The 20,211-nt window shown below is 37.7% G+C and overlaps 1 protein-coding gene across 2 annotated transcripts in view; it reads left to right on the top strand.

Moving 5' to 3' along the window:
- SUCLG2 (succinate-CoA ligase GDP-forming subunit beta) overlaps window positions 1-20,211 on the top strand; it is a 257,299-nt gene that overhangs the window by 131,560 nt on the left and 105,528 nt on the right. For both annotated transcript variants that reach the window (XM_050781306.1, XM_050781307.1), the window contains exons 3-6: window positions 5,773-5,872; window positions 6,735-6,825; window positions 13,956-14,108; window positions 16,279-16,368. In XM_050781306.1, the coding sequence (XP_050637263.1) occupies window positions 5,773-5,872; window positions 6,735-6,825; window positions 13,956-14,108; window positions 16,279-16,368 (434 nt within the window). The remainder of the gene's footprint in view (window positions 1-5,772; window positions 5,873-6,734; window positions 6,826-13,955; window positions 14,109-16,278; window positions 16,369-20,211) is intronic.

Raw genomic sequence — 20,211 nt, 5'->3', positions numbered from 1 at the left:
AAATTTTATCACCAACAAAATGTATATTAACGGTTATGAAAGCAATAAAGTAAGATCAGTGACTAAGATCAGAAGAGTAGCCTAATTTATATTACAGATTTTAATGTGGCCTATAATACAGTAATAAATATACAATATTTTAAAGAGTATAGCAAATATGAAAAAAACAATGATTTAATAAACGTTAGGAATTTTTATAGGGACTAAAATTAAAATTATTCCATCCAAAGCATAAATATGTTTTGTGTTAAGATATCATTTTTAAAGACTCAAACTCTTCAAAATGGCATTATCATGCCCCCACAGTATCCGAATAAAGGATTTTTTTTCATAATATGGAATCATATTCAAAAGGAAATTTTAGATTTAAAACTTACATGAAAGCGTTATCAGTTAAGGATTTCTTGATTTGAAATAATATCTCCCGGCCGGGCGCGGTGGCTCATGCCTGTAATCCCTGCACTTTGGGAGGCCGAGGCGGGCGGATCACGAGATCAGGAGATCGAGACCATCCTGGCTAACACGGTGAAACCCCGTCTCTACTAAAATACAAAAAATTAGCCGGGCGCGGTGGCGGGCGCCTGTAGTCCCAGCTACTCGGGAGGCTGAGGCAGGAGAATGGCGCGAACCCGGGAGGCGGAGCTTGCAGTGAGCCGAGATCACGCCACTGCACTCCAGCCTGGGCGACAGAGTGAAGACTCCGCCTCAAAAAAAAAAAAAAAAAAAAAAAAAGAAAAAAAGAAAAGAAATAATATCTCCCTGGATAACTTCTTATTTGTATCACAAAATCCTTGTCCTGGAGATGGTTCTATTTCTGTCTTTTACTTATATTTGAAAGTGGCTGTTTTAGACATATACGATTCAAATCTCTGATGGGCAGCAGTCTACTGGGAAGCCACATATCTCCAGTCTCATTCAGTCAAGTGATGTGACCAGCGGTGAAGTGGTTTATTCTAATGTGCTGTGTGTTTGAAATTCTCTCCCAAATTTGAAAAGTCCATGTCGGACATGTTGAAAACTGAAATAATTATTTCAGTCTCAAAGATGCCTTTGGACATATGGAGAATTATCACAGTATCATCTTATTCCCACCAACCCAGTTGCTACTTGAGGAAATATGTGTCAGTCTATATGTGATATTATAGTAATGATTGAAGATTGGTAACTCTCTATTTTTGTGTTTGGGTTTTGAAGTCATAATGCAAACATAGAAGTGAGCTCATTTCCTTCAGGAATTTGGCACCGAAACTCTAGCTTATCTCTGTATAATTGTATATTCTTTATTAAAAGTTCGTCTTTACCCAATATCTTTCGACTCTTCTCTTGCCTTTCACTTTCCCTTCTCCTTGCCTTCTGGTAATAGGTTAAGTCTGAAATTCTGCAATACAATTTAACTTTCTCAATTAGGAATTCTATCAAATCTCATGAAAGGTGATTGCCATGCTATGTGTTATACAATGCAATTGTGCTGAGAACTGGGATATTCCAATTTTGCTCCAGTCAGTGAACCATGGAAATCAGTTTCCACAACAAGTCCAACATTATTGACTCCAAATAGATGATCGTTGTAGTAGTCATCTCATTGCAGTATCAGTGATACATTTAGCATTTAGGAAAGTATTATATTTTAGAAAAGAGCAATGCTGAATAAAAACCAGCTCAGTGACACAAATAGTTGATTCATCACTGAACTGTTTTTAAAAAGTAGTTGAAAATAACTTGCTTTTGTAAATATATTTGATTAACATTTCAGACATTTACTATGATTCCTATTATGGCTCTGAAATATGTCTTGTGAACATTACTTTGTGTAAATATGTTTTCAGAAAGCCATCTCTAAGAAAATTAAGTGAACCACATTTTACAAAGCTTGCTTAATTAAAAATGTGTATTCTATTTAGATTATGCTTTTCTTAATGAATTGATTTTTTCCCTTTAGATCCGCTGCGTCCAAGAATGTTTATTATCCAGCATGTGACTATTGGGGATCTATAAAAATTGGTATAAAACTGTATTATAATTAGAATAACACTTGTGGTAAAGAATGAAAAGAAAACATTTGCAAAAGCATTGTTATAATTCAGCCAATAAAGTAAAAAAAAAAACCACAGAGTGAGGTTTTGCTTAGACTTTTTAAATGGCTCTAAATATCATTCTCTTAAGTGATACTGTGTTTGAGAGTCTTATATGTTTATAAGTTTGTCAGATATGTCTTACAGTGTTTTCTATGAAAATATATGTAAATTCTAATAAACTGGTTCCCATTAAACTGAGTGAAAACTTAACCATGAGTACTGGTTATTTTCAGAAACTCACTAGGAAAGGAACAAAATTTAGTGAAGACATTGCATACTCAGGCTACTGCATATAAAAATAGCAATTAAGAGCGAAGACTTTGGAGTTATCCAGACCCGAGTTATACCAACTCAGAGTCCAATAATATAATTATCAATGTCTAGGTTGCAGTCCACTTCTATATAAAATCTATTTTATGCCTGTAATCCTCGCACTTTGGGAGACTGAGATGGGCAGATTGCCTGAGCTCAGGAGTTTGAGACCAGCTGAAGCAACATGGGAAGCCTCGTCTCTGCTAAAAATATAAAAAATTAGCTGGGCATGGTGGCACGTGCCTGTAATCCCAGCTACTCGGGAGGCTGAGGCAGCAGAATCGCTTGAACCCGGGAGGAAGATGTTGCAGTGAGCCAAGATCACACCACTGCACTCCAGTCTGGGTGACAAAGTGAGACTCTGTCTAAAAAAAAAAAAAGAAAAAAACAAAAAAACCCTCAATACCTATTGGGGTTTTTTCCTCTGTCCTGTTAGCTTGTTTTTCTAAAGGATGGTTAAATCATCTTATTCAGACAAAAATTGCATTTCATGTATTGGATTTTTTTTTTCTTTTCTTTTCTAATATTGTTCAGGATTGGGGCAAGAGGCAGTGTTAAAAAAAAAAAAGAAATTTGAGCTTTGGGAGAGATCCGATCTTTAAATAAATAGACACAGTGACATTTAGTACATGTGAATCAATTTGGTAAATACTGAATGAAGAGACGAGTTACTGTTGAATGGGATTTAGTCATTTTACTTAATTTTCAGCACCTTGAGTAAATAAGCATTGAATTAAATTACTTCATGAGAGTTTTTCTCAAGATGAGAAAAACTTGCTTTACTTTGGGCTGCTGACTTGCTGACTTACTATATTGATTTAGCACTTGAGATGTAATCAGAAGAGATGATTTTAGTGAACTCATTTTTGGCCTGGGGTGTATGTTGCAGATGTGCATAGGTTGTTGTCTTTTTCTATTTGTCCTGATCTATGGTTTCAGAGTCTCTGAACTGGTTGCTTGGTCTACCAACTGTTTTGCATGGAATGCTTTTGACTGGAGGTCAAATAGCGACACGTTCAATTGACAGCATTTCATTGAGGATACAACTGTTTCTGTGTCTTGATGGTTCATGACTAAAGCTAATCTAATCAAGCCTATGTAGTGCCAATTAACAATGCCCAATTAGGTATTCTCTCTGGCTTTCAGGTTTTGCTGCTGGAAAGCTCAGAGAGGAAAGCATCTCTTTGGGATGACAAGGATATGAAAAATGATAATGGCAATGGAATGCCAGTTATTTTAAAGAATTTGAAGTGATCACAATTAAAAATTTGAGTAGACAGCAAAAAGTATTTTTTCCAGTTGATGTCTTCCAAAGAAAAATAGGAAATGTCTTCCTGTGTGCCATTTTTTCTTAATTGCTGAAAATTATTATAATGATGATAGCTGTCATATTTTGACTTAAAAAACTGTGGCAGGCACTTTACTATATTTCATTTATTCTTCACATCATCCTTACACTGTAGACTCCTTTAATATGACTGCTTTACAGAAGGGCATGCTACTTTTACCTTTCTGAATCTCAGTTGTTTCTTCTCTGCAAAGAAAGTGACAGGTGCAGTTGGAGATTGTAACCAGGTCTGTTTAACTCCAATATCCTTGCTCTTACTACTGTTCTTACAGTATGCTAAATATGCAGTGCATTCATTTTACTTGGTTGCTTTCCTTGTAAGTTTCTGACAATTAATTTGTCTTCTACTCAGCTTGATGGAAACCAGTTTATTTTAAGACAGGGCTTGACCGATGTTGTGATGGTCCGTATCCAGGGCAGAAATTATTGCCGGAGGGTACACAGGACAGCATTCTAAGAAAAAACTGTGTTTGCTTCTGAGAACAAGGTCGGCTTCAGCTTTCTGAGTGTAAGCAAATATAGGAGACAAGAAGACTAACCAATAAAGACAGTGAAGGAGCCTCAATGGTGTGACATCAGCTGGCCGAATGCCTTCTGTAAAATACTTCTGTAGCTCCCCATTGCCTTCATGATAAAACCTTTCACGGCTCTTTCCATTTGAACTTTTACTTGCTTGCCTGTGAGTTACAGTGATGATGACAGTGACAGTAGTAGCTGAAATAACCAAACTTAATGGAGCGCTTGCTTCATTGAGCAGTGGCAGATACCAACAAAATGTTAGTTTTTTGGTTTAGCCATCTCTGTAATGATCCCTTTCATTCTTTACAATATACAAAGGTAATGAATGAACTAACTGGTCGAGGCAATAGTTTTTAATTAATCATGAGTTTTCAGGCTCTGGGATAAAGCATTCATGTATGTTCATTTAATTTCTAAAACAACCCTCATCATCATTTCACAGTTGAATAAACCGAGTTTCAGAGACATTAAGTAACTCGCCTCATGTCACACAGCTGGGTGAGGGATGAAGGCCAGATTGAAACCTGGGTTTGCAGATTCTAAATCTGTGATACTGAACCAGAATACTCTTACGGCCTTATAGAGGATCGATTGGGTTCTCTGATTTTAAATAAAGATGACTCACAAACAGAGGATATCAGTATCAGCTGTGGTCTGCAGATGTGTGCTGTTTGGTTTATTAAACATATTTGATTTGGAGGCTTTTTTTTTTTTTTTTTTTTTGGTGGTTGGGGAGGGGAGCTACCCTGTTTGCTAAAGGCCCCATTTGTCACTGGGCTACTTCACGCACCCAACTTCCCTGCAAGGGAACGTACTTGTGTTAATAACTCTCATCTAAAAAGTCAAGATTAGAGAGTTCTTTCATTCCTAGAGTGTGAAGAGAAACAAAGATTCCACAACCACTTTGCCCCAGGATATTTTGTTACCTTGCCAATAATTTTAAAATACTGCTTGCTTTTAGTTTTAATCCATTTCCTCCTCCCTTGCCTAACCCTATCAATATATAGAACAACTGCTCAGAAAACTATTGGTTTCCAATAATGTAGTTATTAACTATGACCTTTGTGTCTTGTCTTTAAACCTTCCCCCACATAATCCAGTCTTCCCTTTGACATCTCTGATGGTTAGCTCCTCTTACTGGCAGACTGGTGCTTCTGCCATATGGGAGTGCCATTCCACAGGAAAATTAATACCTCCTTCCAGGGTTTATTTAGCTTTTTCTGACACACTCAAAAGAGCAAGGGAACACATGCCTTGCTTTCCCTTGGGAAGGTCAAGTATTCGATGATTAAACTGGTAGGAAGCATTTGAATATCCTCAGTAAACAAGCTTCGTATTAGGCACATTGATTTTTTTTTTTTTTTTTGAAGTTCTTCATTGCATTTGTTTTCAAAGTTAGTTTGAGAGAGCTTTTACCAGTTACTCGGAAGTTATGTGCCATTATTGCTTTCCTTGTTGCTTAAAAAACAAAAAAAAGATTTTAAAATCAGCTACCAACTCTGGATTTTTCTTTTTCAGATGCAAAAGAAATTGTTTTAAAAGCCCAGATCTTAGCTGGAGGAAGAGGAAAAGGTGTCTTCAATAGTGGTTTGAAAGGAGGTGTTCATTTAACAAAAGAGTAAGTCTGGAGGTTGTTATTCCTTGTCTTTCGGCCAAGCAGTTATGGAAGATCTTGCTCAAGATTGAAAGGCACACTGAGGATGCTTGTGGTGGGGTAGGAGCGGGCCAAAGCAACTAGAACAAACTGAAATCATAGGTAGAGGGCTCTGGCAGTGGCCTAGTTTCCCTTCTGCTCCCACAAAATGATTTTTCTTACTAATTGGTGAAAACTTGACAGTCCTTCTCTCCTAGACAATCAATGATTCATCATAAATGTTGGAAATGATACCACTTCCAACTGAAATGCTACTTCCATAATGTCACTCCTATTCAAGAACCTGCAGTGACTCCCCATTACCAGTGGCACCTGGGGTACCTCCCCTCTGATAGTCCAAGCCTTCCTTTATTTGGCCTGTCTTTTCACCTTCATCTACTGTGTCTCGTAGCACTGAACACTTTCCTCTCCTCCCTGTTCCTGTCACACACCTTTTTACTATTTACTTTGATCTTTACCCTCTTCCTATCCCTCTCATTGTTCAATATCTCCCCAGTTTTCCGCTGCCGGATCTTCAGTCAACTCTTATCTGATTCTGGTATGCATTTTAGCATTATCTCTTTACTATGACTGTAACTTTTTTGGGTGAAGAGGTCACAAAGCATCTTTTGTTTCATTTATTCATTCATGAACTCATTTTTATTTTGCTCTCAGTGAACCTCTAGTACAGTGCTAAACACGTAGCACAGAAGCAGAAAGACCCATGGATTTTGTGAGGGTGAAGGTGAACCCTTTGCAGTGTAGACATGAGACTCTGTGTAAGGACTCTGCTTTAAAATGATTTTCAACAAACATTCATTTTCTCTTTGTTTTCTCTTTCTCTTAGCCCAAATGTTGTGGGACAGCTGGCTAAACAGATGATTGGGTACAATCTAGCGACAAAACAAACTCCAAAAGAAGGTGTGAAAGTTAACAAGGTAATATGGATGCTTTGGGTCATTTTCTATGTATGTGTTAAAAAATAGAAAAGAAACCCATCTTTTAGTTTTTGACAAAATCTAATGAAATACTGCTCTTTGGCAATGTGCCATTTTATTTTTTAAAGCTCATCTAATCTGTTTAGTAAGTGGTATGTCTTTGAAGAAAAATAAAAAGGGCTCTATGATAGTAATATTATTTATCATCATTAGCATTTAGCAAAAGTGGGTGACGGTGAGTGACCAAGCAATGGCTGTCCCTCTGAGAACACAGATGTATTCTATTTAGTTGAGAAGTGCTTGCTATGACAGCCTTATACTCAATGAGGGACATTCGCTGCTCCCACACAGTGGCCCTCCACTCCAGGTGTGTCTGTCAGAATTACCTATTGTGGTGGTTTTTCTAAATGCCCCATTCCTTATTTTGGGATGACTACAATTTTGAGCCATTTTTATTGCTGGGAGTATATTTCATTAGGAAGATCAGCTGAAGCACCCAAGTATGTATAGTATGTGGACACACACCCCTCATCCACACATAGAAAATAAAGCCCACAGGAAAGTAGCCTGCCTCAATCATGAAATTGTGAGTGGTAGAGCTGAGACCAGAACCTAACTCTCCCTCCTGCCAGTCTGCCTTTCACCATTCCTTTTGTGTATCCAGACACTAGAACTAGCTATCTGGGTTGCAGAATCCAGTGCAAAATAAAAAGGCAGGGGACCCGTGTTAAAATTTCAAGACAGCTATTGCTAAACATTAAATCCCTATACAACTACACAGATCACATGTGTCAGCCCTGAAAAGCATCCATGGTTAGAAGGTCCTGTCCTAGCAGCAAATTAGGGTCCCGCCTTTTGGGATGGCAGCTGTCTGCTCCATTAACATAGCATCACAGATCAGTGGTCTCTACCAGTGCACCATGCTGCAGGACAGTGCAGTGGTAACATGCTGTTTTTACTTTTCAGGGAGAGTTTTGTGGAAAACTCTTAAGTTGTTGTATTTATCAGTATTTAGTTCCATTTTCTTGTGTTAATTTTTGTGGGTACATAGTAGGTGTATATATTTACAAGGTACATGAGATGTTTTGATACAGACATCCAGTGTGTAAGAATCCCATTATAGTCCTTTTTCTTGCTATGTAGCAATCTATGATATGGATGTACCTACCACAGTTTGTTTAACCATCATCTGTTGAAAGACATCTGGGTTGGTTCGTTTTTGGTTATTACAAATAAAGCCACTCTGGACATTCATGAACACGTTTTTGATATAAATATAAATGTTCATTTTGGGGGATAATTGTTGGACTATATGGAAGTTGTATGATTAGTTTTCTTAAGAAACTAACGAATGTTTTCCAGCATGGCTGTTCCATTTTGCATTGCCATCAGCAATGTGTAAGTGATCAGGGTTCTCCACATTCTAGCCCGTATTTGGTGGTGGTGGTATTATTTTAGCTATTCTTATGCGTATGTAGTAATATTTCATTGTGATTTTAATTTGCATTTCCCTAATGGCTAGAGATGTTGAACATCTTTTCATGTGCTTATTCACCATCTGTAGATTGTCATTGGTGAATTGTCTGTTCGTGGATGCTATGGTCTGAATGTTCCCTCCAAAATGGGTGTTGAAATTTAATCCCCATTGTGGTGGCATTAAGAGGTAGAGCCTTTTGGGAAGTGATTAATCATGAAGGCTCTGCCCTCATGAATGGATTAGTGCAAGCTTGTCCAACCAACGGCCCACAGGCCACATGCATCCCAGGATGGCTTTGAAAGTGGTCCAAGACAAATCTGTCACCTTTCTTAAATATTATGAGATTTTTTTCAATTTTAGTTTCTTAGCTCAATTATCGTTAGTGTATTTTATGTGCAGCCCAAGACAATCCTTCTTATTCCGGTGTGGCCCAGGGAAGCCAAAATATTGGACATCCCTGGTAGTGCCTTATGAAAGGGCTGAAGGAAACTAGCTTAGACCTGTTTTGCATTTCCACTTTCTGCCATGTGAGGATGAAGCAAGAAAGGCCATGTCACCAAATGGCAGTACTTGGACTTCCCAACCTCCAGAACTGCAAAACAATATGTATTCATTTTTTCAACAGGGTCATTTGCAGGGCAAAAGTGTTTAATTTTGATGAAGTCCAATACATCAATATTTCCTTTATGGATTATACATTTTTAGTATCAGGTCTAAGTCCTGTTTACCTTGCCTTATGTAATAAAAATTTTCTCATATTTTTTCTAGATGTTTTATAGTTTTCTGTTTTATATTTAGGTTTGTGATCCATTTTGAGTTAACTTGTGAATAAATTGTGAGACTTAGGTCAAGGTTATTTTTTAAGGGGCAAGGGGGATATGATATTCAATTGTTCCTGCACCATTTTTTGAAAAGGCTTATCTTTTCTCCATTGAATTGCTTTTACATCTTTGTCAAAATTCAGCTAGGCATATTTCTTTGGGTCTGTTTTGGGGTTCTCTATTTTGTTCCATTGATCTTTGTGTCTGTCCCTCCACCAACACCACAGAGTCTTAATTACTGTATTTATGTAAGTTCTGAAATTGAGTAGAATAACTCTTCTTGCTTTATTATTCTTTTCTAAAACAGTTTTACCCATTCGAGTTCCTATGCCTTTTTATGAACAATCTAAAACAATTTTGTCTTTATGAAAAAATCCTGCTGAAATTTTGATAGGAATCTTATTAAACCTGTATATGAATTTGGAGGGAATTGATTTTTTGTTATATTAAGTCTTGCAACCCATGTATATGATACGTCTCTCCTTTTTTTTTAGGTCTCCTTTGATTTATTTCATCAGCGTTGTATTGTTTTCAGCATACACGTTTGGTATATGTTTTGTTAGATTTACACATACATTTTTCTCTTTTACAGCAATTACAAGTGACACAGGATTCTTAATTTCAGTGTCCAACATACTCATTGTTAGTTGGTGTTGATTTCTTGTTAAATGCTTGGTGAACTTCCCTAGTGAAACCATGTGAGCCTGGAGATTTCTTTGTCTGTGCCTGTTAATGTTTTTGGGTTGCTGGTTTCTCTAGCACCCAGCACCCTGCCTAAGATTTATGAGGCCAAAGAAAACACAGGAGACGCGCTACCACTCGCTTCCTTGGACCTCAAGCTCCCTAGCTAGTCTCCCTTCTTCTCTATAACTTTCAGAGTCACCTTAAGTTTTATGTATATATATATCCAAGGTTTTTATTTGTACTTAGCAGGAAGAATAGGGAAAAATATGGCTACTCCATTTTCTCAAAAGTAGAAGTCCCCAGATTATAGAAGCTTTTGATTCTAAATTTATTTGAGAAGCTATTTAAACACATACACACATTTATACACATCAGATATTTGTTTCCTAAGTCTGTGCCAATGCGTTATGTGTTCCTGGGGCTAGTACTAGGGCCCGTGAGACAGCGCTACTCATCATGTGGTCCAGGATTCAGTACCAGTAGTGGTTACTGCTCTGTAATGAATTTAAAATTCAAGAATGTACTTTTAATCTTCTCTGTTCATGGGTGTGTTACAAATAGTTTGTGTGCTAGCACTCATCTCCTGACCACAATTCAAGTAGCATGATATTTTTAAGAAAACAGATTCAGTGGTAGATAGGTCAAAGAAAGTTAAAAAGCTTTCTATACTGGTGGACTCCACAAAGAGGACGTGTCAACATATTCTTTGTGTAACTCACAGGTGAAGCTCTTTTGAAATGTATCTAATGGAGTTGCTCAGGGATGAATGTTTGTGGATTCCATTTAGATTTCTCTATAACAATTCCTAAAATACTCTGTCATCCTCGGTCATTTGGAAGGCATGACGGTGTCAACAAACTGGTCTTTGTTGTATAAAATTTCTTGAATTATCTCTTGATAATTATCATTTTCCTGGTGACATTGTCTTAAAGAGTCATACATTATTCCTATGAAGCAAGAGCTGTTTCAGACAGCAGCTGGGCTTCACAAATAGAAATTTGGTGGAATACAGAGCACATCTGTCAACATTTTTGAAGGTTAAGAATAGGACTCTTGAATGACACTTACCCTAAAAAATTATAATTTTGTGTTGCCTCTAAGAATAACTACTGAAAGTCATTAAGTATTATTTACTAAACTAACTCTGTATTAGAAATGAACAGTGTTATGCTAGTGGACCTGAAAGCATATACCAAACACATTCCTCATTTTGTATTTTGTGCCAAATTTCTTAAAACAGCTTTCTCTTCTAGAGAAAGTTTTAGAAGAAACGACTATCTTAATTTCTTAAAATGTTTGTATTAATGTTGATGCTTAGAAAGGCAAACTTTATGTTATTTCTATAAATGACAAGTTGTTATTGTATTTTATAAGGAAAGAATAGGGCTAAGTATTTTTGCTTCAAATATTGTCCTACTCCTCAATCAGAAATTCTGAAAGAATTGACGGTTTCAGGCAGCCTGAAGGCTGAGAGAATTAAGTACTGACTGATGGTTTGACCTTCATTGTTGGTGAGAAAAATCAACTTTAAATCAGAGTGGTTCTGTGCTAATTCTAACACTGTGTGCTGAGAAATAGTTTTTATACACTTATGAACTTCCATTTCTGATAAATCAATAGGAAGACCTGTATGTTTTATTTTTAACTAATGGTAAATTCAAAAAAAGTTTGAAAAAGAGGAGTTCTGTATTCATTCCATTATAGCTTTTTAGATCATCATATATTTATCCCATTTCATGTGACCTAAAACTTAAGTATTTTTGTGGTATCTGAGTAGTTAAAATCTAATGCTACTTAATCCTTAATCTGTAACTTTTTTTGTGGAACCCATCACCAAACTACTTGTAAGAAAATCAATGTGGCCGGACGCGGTGGCTAACGCCTGTAATCCAAGCACTTTGAAGGCCCAGGTGGACGGATCACGAGGTCAGGAGATTGAGACCACGGTGAAACCCCGTCTCTACTAAAAATACAGAAAATTAGCTGGACTTGGTGGCGGGCGCCTGTAGTCCCAGCGCTCGGGAGGCTGAGGCAGGAGAATGACGTGGACCCGGGAAGCAGAGCTTGCAGTGAGCTGAGATCGCGCCACTGTACTCCAGCCTGGGCGACAGAGCGAGACTCTGTCTCCAAAAAAAAAAAAAAAAGAAAAGCAGTGTAACTGCTTTCATTGTTTTCACATCTATTACTGATTATTTATGGGATTGTTTTTATATTCTTTAAACATCCAAGACATCTTTCACTGTTCTCTTTAGGTGTGTAAGTTGGAACAACCTCTCTCAAGCACTTGGACAGTACTTATCAAAATTTTAAATATTCACAGTTTAAAACCTAGACATTTCACTTTTAGGGTACTTATCTACAGGGATACTAAAAGTAATGAACAAAGATATATGTACAAAAATACTCACTAAAGTAGCATCTTAGGAAAATTGAAGTTCATGTAAATGTCTATCAGCAGGCCAGGAACCATGACTCGTGCCTATAATCCCAACACTTTGGGAGGCCGAGGCGAGTGCATTGCTTGAATCCAGGAGTTTGAGACCAGCCTGGGCAACATAGTGAGACCCCATCTCTACAAAAAATAAAGCAAAAATTAGGTGGGTATGGAGGCACGTGCCTGTAGTTTTGGCTACTCAGGAGGCTGAGGTGAGAGGATCGTTTGAGTCTGGGAGGACAAGGCTGCAGTGAGCCATGATTGTGCCATTGCACTCCAGCCTGAGAGCAACATAGCAAGACTGTCTCAAAATAATAATAATAATAAAAATAAATAAAAACAGGAACATGGTTAAATAAATATTATCATATAAGTACCATGTAATCACAATGAAGAGAGAAGACCTTAGCAAGATATTTAAGTTGTAGTATTAAGATTTTAAAAAAGAGGCTAGGCGTGGTGGCTTATGTCTATAATCCCAGCAGTTTGGGAGGCCGAGGCAGGTAGATCACTTGAGGTCAACAGTTCAAGACCAGCCTGGCCAACATGGTGAATCCCCATCTCGACTAAAAATACAAAAATTAGCCAAGCATGGTGGCAGGCACCTGTAAGCCGAGCTACTTGGGAGGCTGAGGCATGAGAATCACTTGAACATGGGAGGCAGAGGTTGTAGTGAGCTGAGATCGTGCCACTGCACTACAGCCTGGGTGATGGAATGAGACTCTGTCTTAAAAAAAAAAAAAAAAAAGAGATTTAAAAAAAGAAAGGCATCCTAGTGTGTATAATATGCTTCCTGATGATTCCATTACTGCAACGCTTGCAGATACATAGAAAAGGACTAGAATGTTAGCAGTGGTTTTCCCAGTGGGGCTGTTACATGCAGTTCAAGTCCTACAGAGCAAAAGGACACCTGGCTGAGGCAGTGAGTCCCCACTCACTCGTGGAATTGAATGACATTCTTCATCCCACTTGTCCCTTGCCCAGTCATGGTCCTGACAAGTGACTACATACTCCCAGAGGAAGGGGTGCCTTTTTCTAGTTATCACAAAGGTTCCTGCTAGGCTCATATTTGCGCTGACTTCTGGGGCCCGAGGGGTTTGTTTGAGGTAGAGCTATGCGGCAGGGGGCTGCTTTCACTTTCTGATTTATATATTTTTGGTATCGTTTCCATTATTTTTGAACAAGTAAATATTCTGTTTGTAAATTAAAAGAAAGTATAAAACAAAATAAAATATAGTGATCAAAGCGACAGAAATATACAGACATATGAAGCATCAGACATACTGTAAAAGAATCCGTCTGTGGTCACCATGCTTGGTTTTCCACCAGAGAAATCTGAGAAAAGTCAGTGTAGTAATATATATATATATATGAACTGTTAATATCTCAAATTAAAATAACAGCCACTTCTCTAGAGTATTTCTTAAGTGACACAGTTTCTTGAGGAAGGAAAAAAAGAAGATTAAAGTGGGAAGGTTCCTTGAGGCAAACCAAATGCGTGTCACTTGAACAAGTTAACAGAATCAATTAAGGAGGTGAAAATGGGCATTGTGTGCACCATGAGAGCAGAACTCTCAAAGCTCTGCAAACTCACTCACTGGGCTTTAAGAGCCTGAAAATGAAGCCGTTTGATTGCTGTAGCAAGTTTGTATAGATTTCCAAGTAGAAATCAGCTTAATGCTGAATTAATTTGACTTTCCCACTAATGTGGTAGGTGATGGTTGCTGAAGCCTTGGACATTTCCAGAGAAACCTACCTGGCAATTCTGATGGACCGGTCCTGCAATGGCCCCGTGCTGGTGGGCAGCCCTCAGGGGGGCATCGACATTGAAGAGGTGGCTGCTTCAAACCCAGAGCTCATTTTTAAGGTATGTTTAAATTCCTGGCTACGTGCTATTAATTGATTGTTATTGTAGAAGATGTTAAATATTTAATGTGGAGTCTAAGGCCAGGAGCAGTAAATCTGTCTCTACAATTTAAGGTATGAAGATGTTGAGCCCTTTTTCTTTCTAAGTATCCAGTTGAAAGTTGAGTGGAATCAAGGTATTTAGTGTTCAAGGACTTTTTGTCTTTGCTTTTCCCATCCTTCCTTCTTTCCTTCTTCCTGCCTTTTCTTCCTCCCTGATTCCTTTCCATCCAATCTTCCTCAAGAATTAACCAATGGGAGAGGACTGCTATATTTTCATTTCTCATGGTTAACTCTCTTTCATTTAATATTATATATGATCTAGAAATTCTCTCCTAGGAGATGAATGAATTCTCTTTTAGTAGATGTACTAGAAACTGCTTTGTGATCTCTCAGTACTGTTGATGTAAACTAGAATCTTTATGAAGTCCAGATTCTGTCAGTTTTTTTCAATCCTTGAAATCTTGACTCGTTTATTGATATTAAGATTAGTTTCAAGTCAGGGATGTGAGATCAAATTTAATCAGAGCACAAGTTTCTCAAAGTCTCGAAACCTCATTTTTAAATCAGTAAAATGAACATGGGGTGATTTCTACCCTGTGGGATTATAAGGATTAAATGAGGTGATATGTATTAAGTGCTTCTTAACCTACCTCAGCTATAAGGAGAAAAACATAAGTTTTCAGAACTAAAATTCAAGTTTTTAATCTGGGTTCTTGGGGTCAAAATTGCATTAAAATTTTCCACCAGAAACATTTATTATTTCTTTTAGAAAATGATTTTTTGTTTCCCTTTGAAAAGGGGAGATTTTATTTCTTATATCTCTTTGTCTAAATAATGTGCAATAAACACCCACTTAGCATCCTCAACAGGTTCTTGGAAACTTTGACTTGAATGGAAACAATGTATAAGGAAACCAATGTTACCATACATAGGCTAATTGATATAAACAAGAGTTAAGTTCCTATGGCATATTTCTGCTCACAAAAACATCACGCAACTCCTAAATAAAGACCAACACACTTCTAATGTTACACATTATAATAAATAGGAGCTATGTATACATTTCAGAAAGATTTCATAAAAACAAGTAACGTAATTATTTATCCAGTTATTCCAGCTCAGGGTCTCTGATGGCTAGAGCACAGGGTGCAAGCAAAGAACCCACCGTGGATGGGACACCATCCCATTGCAGAGCACACTCACACACCACACCCGCACCCGCATCACACCCACACCCACTCAGAGTGGGACTGTGTATACAAACCGGTTGACCTAACCTGTACAGATTTGGGATGTGGGAGAAAACCGGGGGACCCAGAGAAAACCTACTCAGACAAGAGGGGAATTTGTAGACTCCACACAGACAGTGGCCTTGGCTGGGAATTGATTTTTTTTTTTTTCTCAACCTTATAACAAAACGACCTTGAATGAAGTAATGTTATTTGAAGACCTACTGTACTCATACTTCAGTGATTGCTTTTAAAATATTTTCACTAATGTTATATATTTAAGTTAATTACCTTGGAAACTGAATTGAGACTTTACATGCAGACTTACCGATAACACCTAGCTGTTTTCAAAGTTCACATTATTTAAAGCAGGCCATTCCATTTGTTAAGAGGATGCATGAAATAATGTATAATGACAGTGCTCGGTGTCTTTGAGACAATAGCATTTTGTAGAGCTAAGGTATCAGTAATCATTATCATCAATAGAGTGCTTAAATCATAAAGTAATATTTAACCTATCTATGACAGGCTTTAAACTTAACTAATAGTAGGCAGGAAAACCTCACTTTGGAGGTCTTCCAAAAGATGTCATAAAAATTAACTGACTAAATATTCGTCAATGCCATCTGTATAGTAATTAAAAGTGAAAACTGGCATCAGAGTTTCTTGTCAGCATGCCACCATGAGGAATTATATAGTTTTTGGAAGAGCTGTTTTGTAGATGGTCTGCTAATTAAAACATACCCTACAGGCATCTGCGGTAGCCCTGCTCAGAGATCTCTGGATAGGTGCCACACTTTAATTACTCATTTGCAAATAAATACAAAGCATTTTCTTTAGAGGTTGTAAATCTTCTCAGTTGACTGTCTAAATTTCGTTTATTTGATTTATTTTTACTAGGAGCAAATTGACATTTTTGAAGGAATAAAAGACAGCCAAGCTCAGCGGATGGCAGAAAATCTAGGCTTCGTTGGGCCTTTGAAAAGCCAGGTATATAAGCCATTGGGGGATGGTGTGTCTGACTTGTTTCAGAAAACATTTGGGAACTTTCTTAATTGCCTCTAGTGTTTGTGATTACCAGGAAACAGGATTACTTATTGTTTTCTAATTTCTTCTTCCAGCTGTTTATGATGAAGAAAAATATTTCCCTGATGTTTTAAAAGAGGATGTTTATGATGTGTCTTTGAATGAATTTTGATATGTGTGTGCATGTGTATTGCATGTGGACACATACACTTTATGATGGATGGTAATCTGTATTTTTTCTGTAGCACTGCTGGTACTTAGCCACCTGGCAGGTAGGTGTGTGATTCAGCTCATTCAGACTTTAGTTTCATCTTCTATAAAATGGGAATGATGACAACTCCTGAGAGGTTTATTGTGGGGATTCAGTAGAATAATGTGTGAAAGTCCTTATTATAGTGCTCCATAAAGGTCCATTCTTATTGGTATTAATATTAATAATACATGTTATTTAGCTAATTGCTATTCTTTCATAGATAATGGGCATTTGAAATGAATATTGATGGCATAAAGTTGATGTTTTATTGAGAACAGCTTAAAATATGCCAGTTTTGTAGTAATATCCCTTGGCTTCAAAGACCAAAACATTGGCCTTAGAGTTGTTGAGGGACAGAATCTGTCCTAGCATCGTGCCCTGCTCTGCCTTTGGTCCAGCGCATGGCACCTGATTATGTGTCTAGCGGAGCAAGCTTCCTAGTCCCACAGCTAAATCAGATAAACTTACTTTTTCCTTCCTCTGTTACTCAGAGAGGCCACCTTAATGGCCCTAGATTGTGTGCATGTGTGCATGTATGTATGTTCTCTGGCCTGGGACTTTATGGAGAGGTTACAGAGTATGTCCTTTGGTTAGGCAGTACTATTCCCATAAGACAGTAGACGATGCACTCTTTTCTTTCCGTCTTGTCTTTTTCTTTTGATTGACTCTGTCTGGAAGTTTAATGACAACAGTAGGCAAGTCAAAGAGGGGTAAAGCAGAATAAGGTTTTAAGAAATATATATGCTTTAATGAAGAGAAACTACTTACTTGAAAATGAATAAAGGCTCACTTTGAAAGCAAAAGATTGAAGATGGTAGAATGGGACAGGGTCATCTGGAACTAAACCTCAGGATGAGAGAGAAAGGGCCAGGATTCAATGGACAGTTAGAGGAACTAATTGCCATTTCTGAGACTAGCAAAGAGATGCCAGGAAAGTGATCTGTTGAAAGGAAGATCCTGGAAGATTCCTGAATATGTGCTACAGTGGTTGGTTTCATCTCCTGCAAATGAGGATACCAGCTACATTAGCCATTCATTTGATGTTTATTAAGGGGCTTCTCCTGTGGCAGTGGTGGTCACCAAGAGCCCATTTTCCATATAGCCACTGTGGTCAAGCTGCACTGTCCAGCAGTCAGCTCCAGAATATGTGCAGTTACCCTGTCTGCCTCCTCCATATCACTTTGGACATCTCTATTTCTCTTATTTATTTGCAGTCACCTTTGCTAGATCCTAATCTTTACCACGGCAGGGACTTTGTCCATCCTACTCAATGCTGTGTTGCCAGCAGCTGGCAAAGTGCTTGGCATCTATTTTTATTGCCCAAGAAACATTTGTCATGTGCCTGACTAGGTGAAACAACACATCTAGTTGTCCACTTTGAAGAGGTTCCTAGAGACTCAGCAATAGGTGGCTTTTCATGACAGAAAAATAAATCTGGAATGGGCAAAATCTGCTGACCACATATTTAAAACCTCAGGAGGTGAACATAATAGAGAGTTCTAGAGAAGTTAATAACAGTATAATGTACATCACAAGATACTCCCCCCTCACTACATATTATAAGAGAAAATTAAGAGTTATTTATAGCTCTTGAATGTCTTACTCTTGTTTTCCTAGTACCTGAAACACTCTAGGTTTTAAATGAGTTACCTACGGAAGGAAGATGAAAATGTGAGAACTCAGGGGTCAGTAAGTGGCCATATTGTCAGTATACCTTTGAATTAATTTATCGAGGAAAGGAAATAAAATGTTTTAATTTGTTTTTTTTTTTTTTTTTTTTTTTCACTGCTAACTCTATGAAGGGCTTTAAATCTTCATTTTCTCAGCAGCTTGGAGTGAGCACTGATTGGTTGCTGCTCAGGCTGTTATGCCCTGGGGAACAGAGACAATGAAAAATAACTATTGTTCCTCAGGGGCTCACAGACCAGTGGACATCTGCCTGCTGGCTGAGAGGATACAGGAGGAGGGATGGATAAAGGAATGTGAAGGAGAGAGCAGGGGCAGAGGGAGAGAGAGGTTGATCTCAGCTGTAGACATGTTGGAAGTTGTTCATCTAGGGACACGTAAGTGTATTTCTACAGTAGAAGGGATATATGGCTTGGGAGCTCAGGGAAAGCTGTGCATTGGAGTTGTAGGCTTGGGAATCTGTGCTTTATGGGGCGTGCTCAAGCTGTGGGGATTAGTGAAATGCTCTAGAGAGCCAGTGTACAATGAGCAGATGGGACAGTGTAGAAGGAAAAACATTTAAACAATCATCAATGATCTTTTCCTAAAAAATTGTATCTTAGAGGCCCCTTAGGTTCAGTGTGACTTTGAAAGTTACTTAATTTTCATCTAGGATGTGGTTTAGGCATTTGGAGGTACCTCACTCATGGTTGAATATCATGTAAGATGATAGTCTTGTAAAATTATTAATATCGTTCCTGTGACTCATGCCTGTTGTCTCTAAAATGTGATTAATATTAGACACAACAAAAATAAAGATATCTTACTTTTCATAAAATTACCAAGTATTTGTTCCCAACTAAAGTCTATTTCTGTGAGAATTTGTTGAAAAACGTTAAGACATAGAAAAGCTTGATATAGTAGTTCCCCCTTATCTGTGGAGGATACGTTCCAAGACTTCCAGTGGATGCCTGAAGCTTACCTGCTACCAAACCCTACATATACTCTTTTTTTCTGGATATCTATACTTTGGATAAAGTTTAACTTATAAATTAGGTACAGTAAGATATTAACAACAATAATAACATAGAACAATAGCAATATGCTGTAATAAAAGTGATGCGAATATGGTCTCTTTCTCAAAATATCTCATTGTACTATACTCACCCTTCTTGCGATGATGTGAGATGATACAATATCTACATGGTAAGACCTGGGGTGAGTAATGGGAGCATTACGATATAGCATTGGGCTACTCATGACCTCCTGGCAGTAATTTAGGAGGGACATCTACTTTGGATGATCGTGGATCATCAAGCCATGGGTGTCAATGGCTGGATGTCAGGAACAGATAATGTCAATGGTTGGGGATCCTGGATAGTTGAAGGTTTTTCACGATAACCTTTTAGAAGAACATCATAATTAGAAGTTTGTCTCTTTCTTTTTAATTCATCAAAGTGTGGCTGTAGAGGTTGTAATCTGTCAGTGACTTTAGTGCTGTGTTCCATCCAAGGATCTTAGTCCATAATTTTGTCCTTCCCATTTAATAAATTGGACTCACAGTAGATCATGGTTAACTAAAACCACAGAAAGGGAAACAGAGGATAAAGGGGGTCTATCATATGACTGAAACTTACAAGTTTGTCAAGTGTGTCTTAATTATCATCTATACTGTTAGTTTCTGAAAACATGAGTGCCATGAGTTGTCAACATGTGTCTCTAGGATTTAGGCTGATGAAAGATCGGATGCTCCAAGTCAGTGTAAGATCACTAACACCTCTTGAAGTGGTTTGTACTTCTGGCTAGATTTGAGAGCCATATGTGAATATTGATGATAATTTCTGGAATGCAGGAAAGATATTTAAAATTCTTAACCTGTTGAGACTTTG

This window comes from Macaca thibetana, chromosome 2, assembly GCF_024542745.1.
Source record: "Macaca thibetana thibetana isolate TM-01 chromosome 2, ASM2454274v1, whole genome shotgun sequence".
NCBI lineage: Eukaryota > Metazoa > Chordata > Mammalia > Primates > Cercopithecidae > Macaca > Macaca thibetana.
This window is presented reverse-complemented; position numbering and strand designations above follow the sequence as displayed.